At 35.8% G+C, this 13483-nt stretch overlaps 1 protein-coding gene and 1 pseudogene across 1 annotated transcript; both read right to left on the bottom strand.

Moving 5' to 3' along the window:
* Window positions 1–3429: 3429 nt before the first annotated feature.
* On the bottom strand, window positions 3430–4380 carry LOC122482748 (olfactory receptor 5D18-like). The gene has a single exon (XM_043579047.1). The coding sequence runs from the start codon at window positions 4378–4380 to the stop codon at window positions 3430–3432; it is 951 nt and encodes a 316-aa protein (XP_043434982.1).
* A 7891-nt stretch (window positions 4381–12271) lies between these two features.
* LOC122482747 lies at window positions 12272–13212 on the bottom strand (annotated as a pseudogene).
* Window positions 13213–13483: the final 271 nt, after the last annotated feature.

Genomic DNA, 13483 nt, shown 5'->3' with positions numbered 1-13483 from the left:
TGCTTTGTCAAAGATTAGTTGGCCATACATTTGTGGGTCCATTTCTGGGTCTTCTATTCTGTTCCATTGATCTATGTGTCTGATTTTGTGCCAGTACCATACTGTCATGATGATTACAGCTTTGCAATACATCCTAAAGTCTGAAATTGAGAGGCCTCCAGCTTTGGTTTTCTTTCTCAACATTACTTTGCTATTTGGGATATTTTCTGGTTTCATACAAATTTTAGGATTATTTGTTCTAGCTCTGTGAAGAATGCTGGTGTTATTTAGCTAGGGATTGCATTGAATGTGTAGATTATTTTGGGTAGTGGTATCAACATCTTAACAATATTTGTTCCTCCTATTCATGAGCGTGGAATGTCTTTCCATTTCTTTGTGTCTTCTTCAATTTTTTTGATAAACTTTCTAGAGTTTTCAGGGTACAGATGTTCTACCTATTTGGTTAGGTTTATTCCTAGGTATCTTATGGGCACCTGTCGGGATGAGCACTGGATGTTATATATAAGTGATGAATCACTACATTCTTCTCCTGAAGTCAGTTCTACACTGTATGTTAACCAGCTTGAATTTAAATTAAAAACTTAGAAAAAGGAAAAAGAAAACAATGAAACTGACTCAAGAAGCAATTGAGATTATAATTTTCTTACCACTATTTTAAAAAGTGCACTAGTAATTAAAAACTTTACTATGCAGTTAAAAATTCTCTTATTTTTCAGTGAATTCTATTAAGGAACATTTTTCACTGAATTGAATAAGGAGAAATTCTTACCATTTCATCTAGAGAGGCCAATACAACTTTGATGTACAAAACTGACAAGGACAATGCAATAAAAGAAAATTGCAGAGCAATTATGAACACAGAATTTTAAATTACAGATAAAATATTGACACAAACTGATCCGCTAATAGAAAAAAATATTCTATTCTATAACTTTTAAATTCATGTTCTCTGGAAAAGATCACTTGAGTTGATATTAGAAAATTCAAAAAATGTAAGTTACCATATGAAAATATTAAAGGAACTCAGATGAAGAAAAAATAGCTTAATGAAATTCCACATCCACTCACAAAAACCCAAAATACACACAAAAACACAGACAAATGAAGCAGATAACTTTGTTAATCTGGAAGCAGGAGGAATATACAAAAAACCTATAGAGAGTGAGATTTTAGGGAAGCCTGGGTGTCTCAGTTGCTTGAGTGTTTGCCTCTTGATTTCAGCTCAGGTCACTATCCCAGGATCTAGTCCTGCATTGGGCTCTGTGGTGAGTGTAGAGCCTGCTTAAGATTCTCTCCTTCTCTCCCTCTCCCTCTCTCCCCTGAGACTCTCTCTTAAATAAATAAATAATAAATAAATAAATAAATAAATATCATTTAACCTGTAAGAAAAAAAACTAAATTTTCAGGAATCGCTTTATTAGTTATGGATGGTTTTAGCTATAAAACAGAGAAGCATGTAGAAAATTTATATACTGTACATATAGGGACATTTACTTTATGAAAAACCTGGCACTATAGATCAGTGCTAATGGAGTGGTTTTCAATAAATATTTCTGGGAAAATATGCATCCACAAGTTAAAATACAAAATCAGCTGATTCTCATATCACACCAAAATTTAATTCCAGTTTTATCTTAGAAATACATTGAAAAGTCAGTGTAAAAGGAAAATTAAAGTCTACAATCCAAGAGTAAATAGAATATAATATAAAAGACATAATAATGTACTAAATTTAGGACAACTTAACCCATAAAATATGGGAATATCTTCATTATTTTAGAGGAAATAAATATATCTTGAATAGGACCTTGGAAGCACAGTTTGATAAACCCTGTTTCATTAAACATAAGGAAATCTGTGTCCCTCAATACATCGTCGAGAGAGTGGATAGAGAGCCACAGTTTAGGAGAAAATAGTCATGGCAATTTTACCAAAAAAAAAAGGACTTTTATTTAAAATGCATAATGAACTACATATTTATAATAAAATACAACCTAATAGGAAAATGGACAAAAAAACGAAATAGGCATCTCACAAAGAAAAAAGAACCAAAGGGCTACTAATAACCCTATTAAAAGAAATTCAACCACATTGAAACTATGAGGAATTTAAATTATAACCAAAATGACATACCAATACTCACCTATGAACTTTGAAGATATTAACATGTCTAGTGTGACCATATTAAATGTTGGCAAGAATGTGCAATAATTAGAACCACACGTGATATAGGAGGAATGTAAATTAGTACACTGACTTTGGAAAATTGTTTGATTGTATCTAGTAAAAGAGGAGAAACCAGCTGTCTGTGATCCAGAACTTTCACACATAGGCACATCCCACAGAGTAAGTGCTTGCTTATGTGCAAATGCCTGTGCAAGAACATTCCTGGCAATGTTTCCATAAAAGCCAAGAAGAGGAAATAACTAAAGTCCATTAATAGTATAGATACACCAATGATGGCATATTTATTTTATGGGACATTCTTCAACAAGAAAAAATGAACTACGGTTACAGCTAATAAATTGAAACATTCACTTAAAACAAATGTTGAGCCAAAGCAGCCAGACATAATGGAATATATACTCTAAGATTTCATCTATGTGAATTTCAAAAGGAGGGAAAGCTAGCACTTATACTCTCAGACTTATTCTTAGGAGTTGTAGCTAAACTAAAAAGCAGCTTTGAAGACCACAAATTCCACAAAGGAGTTTGCTCCTAGAGGTGCTGGAGAGGCAGTGATGAGAAAGTGCTTATGGAAATTTTGAAAAATGCTGATAATGCTCTGCCTTTACTTTCCTACAGAAAGTAACACATGGGATAATTATTCAGAATTACTTCTCTATGTGTTTGTCATATTTCATGATTCAAGAGGAAGGATGAGAAGGGAAGAATAAGGTGAGAAGGAACAAAGGGAGCAGGGAAGGGCAACATCTTTGCAGGTTCTGAGAGTTAGGATGAAAACCTCTTTGGAGGACCATTATTTAGCACACTACCCTCTGGGATTGGAACTTGAGAAGAATTTTCATTCTTTCTTTTCTTTTAACCTGTAAGCAATTTTTTAAAGCACAGTGAGATTTAATGTCACAGATGTATATGAATGAACTAATTATCTGAATACATTTTCTCCAGTTATTTGAAGAAAAATTAGTAACCTTTAGTGCAACATATAAAAAGTATTTAAAAGTAATTGTGTATATGTATGTGTATAAAAAATCAAAATTAAGGGCGCTTGGATGGCTCACTCAGTTGAGTGTCCAACTCTTGGTTTTGGCTTAGGTCATGATCCCAGGGTTATGGGATCAAGTCCCACTTCAGACTCCATGCTAAGCATGGAACTTACTTAAGATTCTCTCTCTGTCTCCCTCTGCCCCTTTCCACAACTCTCTTCGTCTCTAAAAGAAAAAAGAAAAAAAAAAAGAATCCAAATTACATTGAGTGAGAAAGCAGTTTGGTATGAATTAACTTTCTGGCTGTGTCTTTCACATCTTTGTTCCTAAGACTGTAAATAAGAGGGTTCAACATGGGGATCATGACAGTAAAAAACACAGTGGCCACTTTGACCAGGAGCCACGAGCTTTTGGAGTTGGGCACACAGTAGAGAAGAAGGATGATCCCATGGAAGATGGTGATGGTGGTCAGGTGGGAGGCACAGGTAGAGAAGGCTTTCTGGAGTCCTCCAGTAGATGGCATCTTGACTATGGTGACAACTATAAAAATATAGGAGGCGAGGATAATCAGGAGGCTACAAGCCTCATTGAATGTAGAAATGACTAAACACATCCTCTGACTAAAGGAGGGGTCAGAGCAGGATAAAGAAAGGATGGCAGAATACTCACAGCCAAAGTGATGTATAATGTTGGGACCACAGAAGGATAGTTCCAAAAGAGAGTATGTGAGTGTCAGGGAACATATTCCACCCCATACATAGGTTCCAGCTACCAAGAGGGCACAGAGTTTCCGAGACATAGCCACTGTGTAGAGCAGGGGGTTGCAAACAGCCACAAACCGGTCATAGGCCATAACCGCTAACATGAACATTTCTGTAATCACAAACGCACAAACAAAAAAAAATTGCACCATGCATGCTTTGAAGGAGATACTTCTGTCTTCCATGACCAAGATCTCTAGAAGTTTTGGTGTAAATACACTGGAATAACAAATATCCAAAAAGGATAGATGACTGAGGAAAAAGTACATGGGTGTGTGGAGTTTGGGGTTGATCCTTACAACCACAATGATGCCCAGGTTTCCCACCAGAGTGACTGTGTAGATGGTCAAGAACATGAGGAAGAGGGGTGCCTGGAGGTGTGGGTACTCCGAGAAACCCAGGAGGATAAATATAGTCACAGAGCTCTGATTTCCCTCATCCAGTGCCATGGTTCTTGATTTTAAAAAATAAATAAAGGAGAAGAAAAGAGAATTGAGCAGCGGAACTTGAGAAGGAAGAGTAAAAGGAAGTCAGGACAGGTCAATGCAAGCCAGTGAAGGCAATGGGGTCAGTGCGTACACATGAGTGCTCTGTTTCACTTTGGAGTCTTACTTGACTTTTCAATTATGTGCAATTAGCTGTATCCTTCAGTACTCTAGTTTCCTCATCTGGAAAATAAGAAAAAAAATGGGACTAATCAATAGTATTAAGTTATATAAATAACCTGTAGATGTATATGATTCTTACAACGTTGAATATCCCAGGATAAAATATAATTATATGAGCACAAAGGAGACATATAGCAAAATTAAAAAACAAACAAACAAACAAACAAACCTCTGAGCACATCATAGTACTCATATGATCATGTCAGAAGCCAAGTTGGGAAAATTAAACACTTTTAATACATAAAGAAAAACATAACTGTAAATATCTTTGGGGGAAAATGTATCATCAGACCTTCACAATTTTTGTATTTATATATTGAGTATTTCCCTATTCTAGATATAGCCCATTATCAAGGACTTAAGAGTTTCTTTAAGTGGTCTGGTCAAAAATTCCATGGATGACTATATTCTGTCAATTACATACCCACCATGTGGTCATTTTGAAGGCCTAAACTACTCAATGATTTATAACTGTTTTCTAAGGGAGTATTTTGCATATAGTCTTGAAAATTTCACATCAACCCTCTTCTGTTGGTTATACAGTTTGTAGTGCTTATTGTATTAAAATGGAAAAAATATGCTTATTTATCAGTGATTATAACACACACACACACACACACACACACACACAATACGGTACTGAGAAAGAAATATCACTTACAACAACAACCAAAAACTTTGTTCTAATGTGGCAAGTCTATCTGTAGTGGTCAATGAAGAATAAAAAAAATGTGTTAGATTAAGAAATATAAACATTTGGTTTCTGTAAAACAGCAGGAGTTTAAATATTACCAATTCCACAAGGTCAAATCCTAAAGAACGGATTCTAGAAGTGGGTGTGGAGACATAATGAACATGATCCTGCCATCTTGGACACATCTGTGAACCCGCACAACTTTATTTGTCTATAACACACAACAGCATATTGTTAAATCTACCACTAATCCAGGAACAGAGAATTAGCTATGCAGTCACATTCTCCATCACATAGAAGATTGGGTCTACCTGTTGTGAACTTCATATATTTAGTTACGTGTATTGATTTAAACAAAAGTCCTCTCTAAATTCGGGAACTTAGATTGCTTTTATTGGGTCACATTCATGCAAGTTAAGAATTCTGAGATACAATCTGCTATTATTGCCAGAAGGCTAGATAAACCCAATACATCATGGTTTAGTTGTAGAGCTTGGTCTAGTTCAAGTGAAAGACTCCCTAAATTGTTAGTCATATTCTACCTCCTAAAGAATAAGTGATCTTTGTGAGGACTCTAAACCAAGACAAGACTTAGTACAGTTGAAAGGCAAAGAATTTCTGAGTATTTTCATGTCTTGTGTTCAGACTTCTTTAGTAACACTTCCACTGCCCTTTCCTTACATTAAAGCTCCTGTCCTCACACCTAATGATCTCTCTTCAAACTCGTCAGTGAAACTATCAAAGCAGTAACCATCATACTCAATTCTATGTTTATCCTAAGTAGTATTCTCCTATCGTATTTTCTAGTGCTTTCAAAGTCCAAATGGATCTTTCTCTCTCTCTGGAGTTCACAGGATTTGAAGCTAATCCTCTCTATAAAGAGACTTTCAAATGTTTGAAGACATTAAGGTAGATCCCTTCTCGTTTCTTCTCTAGGTAAACAATGTTAGTGTTGGTTTATTGTTTGTGCTTTGTTTTTCCATTTTCTTCCTCACATGGGTTTCTAAATATTTTGGACAAACTAGTCAATATTCTAGGTATAGCAGGGACCCCTTTGAGCTGATATTGACACTAAGAACTAAACTAATCTTTTCAGAGATATCATGGAGTGCCAAAAGGCAATGAACTCTGCAATCTGCTTGCACTTGCTATATATGTATACATATGTGTATGTGTGTATATATATGTATGTATATGTATGAGTTCCAAGTTTTTAAATATATAGATAGATAGATAGATAGATAGATATAGATATAGATAGATAGATGATAGATAGATAGATAGATAGATAGAGCCTGGGTATTTGTACTCAAATATTTGAACTGTGTTAGGTCAATTTACTGCCCTGCCAAGCTTTGTCCAGGATTTACAGTAAGCAACAAATCTCAGACATGTGTACTTGAAACATTTGTACAAAGTTGAGGATTGTGCATTTATTACTAAATTTCATGCACTGTTGACTCCTTACTTCTCTCTTCACCCCTGGCGTGGCCTTTTAATCTAACTGAATTGCTGCTAATCTCACTACTTCTTGCCTTTACTCGAGCCACTCTGTCCACCCATAAGGTCTTCAGGTTCCATTCATATCACCAATCACCAGTGCCCACTCCATTCTCATTACTACTTGGGCTATTTGTTAAATTGTTGGTAAATATGCTTTCACCGCCACTTCTCAAGAGTGCACATGTTGTGTTCAATACGTGTCCCACATAAACTTTAAGTGAGAGAATTCCAGGATGCCTTAACGACCTAGAGGAGTTCAAGGTCAGGAAAGAATGCCAGGAAGTCTTAAGGAGTTCAAGAGTTAAGAGTTCCAGGTTACTCATAATGAATGTGAGACTTCCTCGCCCATTCCACACCCCTTGTGAGGAACATGCTCCCATTGTAGATTTATTAGTTCACCAATTCTACAGGTACAAAAAAAAATGCATAAAGGCAATAATTGTTAAGGTAATGTTGTGGTGATAAGTTTGTCAAACTAAGTAGGGTATTGTTTTTAACTAACTTAGCTTGGTACTGGGAGTATGATTGGGATTGAATAAAGAAGCTATATCTTTGTTCACAGTGCAGAAAAAGGAAAATAAAATATCTCACTTACCTTTTCATATCAGAAACTTTTCTTATAAAATTCTACTATCAACTTTTTTGAAAATTAGCCCCATTCAGAGAAGGGGCTAATTTGAGTGGGTGGAGAAAAGACAGCCTTACATCATGTTATTTTATAGTGAAAGTGAATTTAGGAAACAGATGTTAGTTCAGTTTCAGCCTATGTTGTATATTACATAAGCAACTTTAACAAATTCTTTAATCATATGAGCCTCAATACTCTCATATACAAAATGTGGGTGGTAGCACCATGCTAGCTCATTTAATGTTGAGCGTGAACATATTAAATGACGTATGACCTTAAAATATCCAAGAAATCCTACACTTGGTTAAGATCTCCACAGATATCGGCTTCCTTCCATGTTAATTTTCTACTGCCATTAATCTCTATGAAAATAGTACAAGTTCCAAGTTTTTAAACATTCTTGCGGTGCATATTCAGAAAGCTATTTTAAAAAGAATTGTATCTCCTGGACTCTTTAATTTGAGATGTTTCACTGAGTCTTGGATTCACAATCGTATCCATTTCTAATCCAGCAACACAGAATCTTCATTTTCCTTTGCTTTCCTAACCCTGCCTGGTTCTTTCTGTCTCTTCTGCCTGTCGTATGTGTGACTGTGGGAAAGGCAATCAGGGAAAGGTGAAAAGAGAGAAATAGTCTAAGTGTACCTCCCTCTTCATTTTTACTATCACCAACTATCCTCTCACCTGTATATAAGATTTCCAACTGGAGTCCAGTCTATGAGATTAACTTTTGTTGACTCACACTTAGCCTGGAATGCAATGGTGTAAGCATTTTTGAGAGCATTTTATACTAAGTGAATCAAATCGAAACTTCTGCCCAGATGTCTTTAATATCTCCAGGCACTATATAACCACATCGTCTGCCATGACCATAGTGCTTCATTCACAGTGGGGCCTTAAATCCTTATTGTACAAAAACAAGCATTTGTAACTCTTAATCTTCCACCATTCATCCCTCTGAAATGGCACCTCTACCCTTGTTGTACGTTGTGCCACCATTTCCTGAAGTACCACATAGCCCCTCCAAAAAAACTGCTGGTTAACAGAAATGCCTTTTCTCTTCTTCTATGTTCTTTCCACGTCTATTACCACAATGTATGTGTAGTGCCTGGCACGTTTGCTACATTTATGGGCATGTGTGTGTATGTGCATGTTTGCATGTGCACCTTAGCTTTTTCCCTGAAGAGTATCACTTCTTTAGGAGAAGACTTGCATTTAACATTTCTTGTCAAACCACACAATGTGGTTAGCAATTGGAGACGAACTTTCCAGCTCAGGACAACGGTTCTGGGAATAATGCAAGTAGAATGCAGCCAGTTGAATATACACACAAACCAAGTCGAAATTGCTGTTACTCAGCTCACATAGGTGGCTCCGGCCAACAACGTGCTGGGTTCCAATGTCCCTCACATCAGAATGAAAAGATAATCCTAGGTTGAATCAACTCACCAAAAGCCAGATTTTCCTGATGCATTTTTATTGAAGACTTCCTTGCTAGTATTAATAAGCTGCCTATACTTTCTGTCTCAAAACTGAAAGTTTTGTTTAAATGTTTCAGTTCTTTGATCAGAGTTGATGTTTCTTGCAAAATTTTATTCAATAAAGATCCCAAGAAATGCCACTTTTGCAATTGTCAAGAAATTTTGGAGGGAACATAGAGATGTCCTTCAGAAGTAGACAGACCTGGAAACTATACTCCATGATGGTGTTTGTTTTATTCTAAGTACCTAACCTTGGGGGCACAGACCTCAGGGAATCCTGACAGTGTGTGCTATAATGAGCTACAAACAAAGTAATTAGAGGGAACTTCCTCTTCCTCAGCTCAGACTATAATTTCTTTTAAATCATTGGCATGCTGATCTTTACATCTTAAAAAATAATGTGCCTCTACATAGAGGTTATACTTATTAAAATCATGAAAAATTATAGTCCTATCTATCCCACTGACTCCAGCATACTTATAGCTGCTATGATATGCTTTTTTAGTCTCTTAATTTTGCTTATCTGTTCCTACATGAATTTATATAGAAACACACTTAATATTATACTATGTATATATGTATATACATATGTATATGTATGTATGTATATATATACACATATATATATATTTTACATTCAACTATTAAGGCTTATTGTTTCTTATATGCTGAACATGCTTGCCTTCAGCTGGGGGCTAGAATATGTTAGTTAATCATCATCTTGGCTATAAAGCCAGCTGTATTCTTTAGTTCAGCCAGAAAGGTCATAGTGCTAATATTTTAAGTCCACCTATGTTATTCCTGTACCTCTAGGAATATTTTCTAGGCCACATATTAGGAAAGAAAGAAAATTGTGTTCAATATGGACCTGTTACGTCACAGGCCTTGGGCAGAAAGAAAGTCACATTTATGCCTACTACATCTAAAATTTTAAAGGAAGAGTAGCATATAAATCCATGGGTAGAAAAAAAAATAGCCCATAGCCATCACATAACACAACCACTAGTGAACAAATATATTGTCTAATGTGTTTAGCTTCACTGTTAGAAAGTCTACTTTCAGGCTGAACGTAAAACGTGAGGCTTTTTGAAAATCACTTTACATTACATTTGTGGAAATAAGCTGCATATGTAAGAGCAGTTACCAACATAAAAGAATATCATGTTCTAAAAGGATTTTTCAGCTCTTCACTTTTTCTTGTTTTTATTTTGTTTTCCACTGAGAAACACAAAACTAATTAAAGTACCAAACCCCAAGTTACATAACTTCAAAATTAATATTTAAAAATTATATATTCTAGTTTTTAACCTTAGAAACCTTACTGAATATACCAAATATTCCATGATAACACGCTCAAGCTTCCTAACTTATTTTTGTGTTCTTAAAAGATCACACACACGCAGAGGCATGCACACAGTGAAAGAACCTGATGGAACATTTACTTAGGGCCCTTGGTTGACAAACAATTAAAAATTAAAGTAAATCCTTTGTTATTGCTATGATAAACAATGAGTGATTATAATTTTGTTATATATTTGTATATATCCCTAATTTACACAAGATACCTGATTCCACATAAAGCATTATGGTAAAGAGCATTTAATTTCCATATGAGAATAAGACTCTAAATAATGGAGAGAAACAAGTAATGTTTAAGTGGTTGAATTAGAGCAACCACACATGAATGTCTCTCTAGTCTTTGCTTATAAACTTTAATCATGATTAAGACAACAAAGAAAACATGAGTTATTATATTTAATCCCAGGCATTTGCTTAAAGGAATACAATAACCAGTCAATTATTAGAAAACTTGGATGAAACCTACCACAGTCATGGGTTATCTGTTATCTGCCATAAAGTTATCTGGCATTATCAAAGAATATGTTCAATGAGGCAAATGTTTTGGTCAATCTTCAGTAGATTTTGAGCCAGATTCCTTACTTCTCCCTATATATACCCTGTTGACTTATAACTTAACAGTTCCACAAGATGTAGATACCTTTCTCACCCCTTGGCCTTGGGCTTAGCCATGTGATTTGCTTTAACTCCTAACATGTTAACAGGTGAGACCCAAACAGGCACTTATAATATACCTTTGCTTTATGCATACTTTATTGTGACTCAGCTTACAACGTAGACCATTAACCGAATAGTCCAATAGAGATGACCTACCTACAGGCCTGTAGATTGAGGTTAGCTGATCTGGTTAGCTCAGTATTGATGCTCAAGTGACCCAGCTGCTATCAGCCGAGTTACTTTCGTCAACTCACTGGTTCTAAAGGACTGCTATTGTTGCATCCTTCTGGAATTTATGATTGTTTTTCATCAATAAATAATTGATGCCTGAGTAAGATCTGTACATTGTGTCATTATTAATATCCTGATTGTTGTATTATATGATCATAGGGGAAAATCAGTAAAAACTACCTGGGATCTCTCTAAATTATTTCTTACAACCTAAAATGTACCTAGTACTATTACAATAAAATTTTGAATAAATGAAAAAAAGTACAACTACATTGACACAAAGAGAAAAACTACAGTGATGGGCATGTATCTCCAAAATGTATATTGTTTTCTTGTGCTACTACAGACATAGAAAATATTTTATATTTGTTCGTACTGCCAGTTATAATTTACATTGTATTCTGGACCTTTTAAGGGAGATATACTTTTATTTATTTTTATTTTTCAGTGAATCTTCCAGTACCAAGATGATTCTTGTGGAATTAAATATAATTTTTGTTTTTGGAACCTTAGAGTTTTATGTTGAAAAGCTTTTTAAATGTTTATTTATTTAACTTGAGATAGAGAGAGAGAAAGAGCATGAGCAAGGGAGGGGCAGAGAGAGAGAGAGGGAGAGAGAGAGAATCCCAAGCAGGTTCCATGATGTCAGCAAAGAGCCCGACATGGGCCTCGATCCCAGGAACCATGAGATCATGACCTGAACTGAAATCAAGAGTCAGATGCTTCACCGACGGAGCCACCCCCGAGCTCCTATGTTGAACAGCTTTTAAGGTACTATTTTTACATTAAGAAGTAAACTACCTTGTAATAAACCATAACTCTTCAGACCATCTCAAAAACCCCACACTTCATGACTTAAACTGAACTGAAATTTGTCTGAGCAATTACATGATCATGTATACTGACACAGACACTTTTGTATTTCAATTTATGAATCAAACACTTGGTTTAATCTTTTATCCCTAACATCATATGTAATTTTAAAGTTATTTCACTAAACATTAGAGTGAACAGATTATGGACTGTCAATTACAAGTGTATCATACCCTTATGGACTGATTTTCTATTGGATAAGTCTTACCAGTACTCTAAAAAAAGGACTAATTCATATTTCTGGCTTTACATTTTATCAAAGAATAATTTAACATTAACGTCTTGACTGCCTCTTTCACATCTTTGTTCCTGAGGCTGTAGATCAGTGGGTTCAGCATGGGAATGACCACAGTGTAAAAGACAGAAGCTACTTTGACCATGAGCCATGAACTTTTAGAGTTGGGAACACAATACAGAAACAGTATGGTCCCATGGAAAATTGTAACAGCAGTCAGGTGAGAAGCACACGTGGAGAAGGCCTTGTGGCGCCCCCCAGTGGAAGGCATCTTCATGACAGTGATAAAAATGGAAACATAGGAGGGAAGAATGATCACCAGGCTGCTTATTTCGTTGAATGTGGCAGAGACTAAAATGACCCTCTGACTAATGTAAGGATCAGAGCAGGACACAGAGACAATGGCAGCATGCTCACAGACAAAGTTGTTTATGAAGCTAGTTCCACAAAAGGATAAAGTCAACAAAAAGTATGTGTATGTTAAGGAGCAGGCTATACTCCAAGAATATGATGCTCCCACCAACAAGGAACAAAGCTTCTGAGACATGACTACTGTGTACAGAAGAGGGTTACAAACTGCCGCAAATCGGTCATATGCCATCACGGCCAACATGAAGGTTTCTGTCACCACGAATATGCACACAAAGAAGAATTGCATGATGCAGCCTGTGAAGGAGATGGTTCTGTCTTCCACAACCAAGTTTTCTAATAGTTTGGGTGTGACTACTGTAGAGTAACAGAAATCAACCAAAGATAAATGGCTGAGAAAAAAGTACATGGGGGTGTGGAGTTTGGGATTGATCTTGATGATCATGATCATACCCAGATTCCCAAGAACAGTGACTATGTAGATGGTCAGGAATACCAGGAAAAGTGGCATCTGGAGTTCTGGATATTCTGAGAAGCCCAACAGAATGAAGGTGACTCTACTACTCTGGTTTTCTTGATTCCTGTGGACAAAATATAAAAGTTTATCCAGAAAATAAGTTCCAGAATCTGAAATACATAAGAGAAGAAAAGACAAGTTCAGAGGCTCAATGGGTCTCTTAAGAGTGTTGCTGAAAATAGTAGACTTCCTTCCACTGTTACATTTAAAAAGTGAGTATTGACTTATGTAACAATTACACAGTGAGTAAAAACTTTGTGTGGCTAGAATCATCAAAACCAAGGTTAAAACAGGAACATAAAAAACAGACTAGACTTTGCTCTATTTCAGATAATAA

This window comes from Prionailurus bengalensis, chromosome D1 (genome assembly GCF_016509475.1).
Source record: "Prionailurus bengalensis isolate Pbe53 chromosome D1, Fcat_Pben_1.1_paternal_pri, whole genome shotgun sequence".
NCBI classification, from domain to species: domain Eukaryota; kingdom Metazoa; phylum Chordata; class Mammalia; order Carnivora; family Felidae; genus Prionailurus; species Prionailurus bengalensis.
The sequence above is the reverse complement of the archived record's forward strand: the minus strand, read 5'-3'. Positions and strand labels throughout refer to the sequence as shown.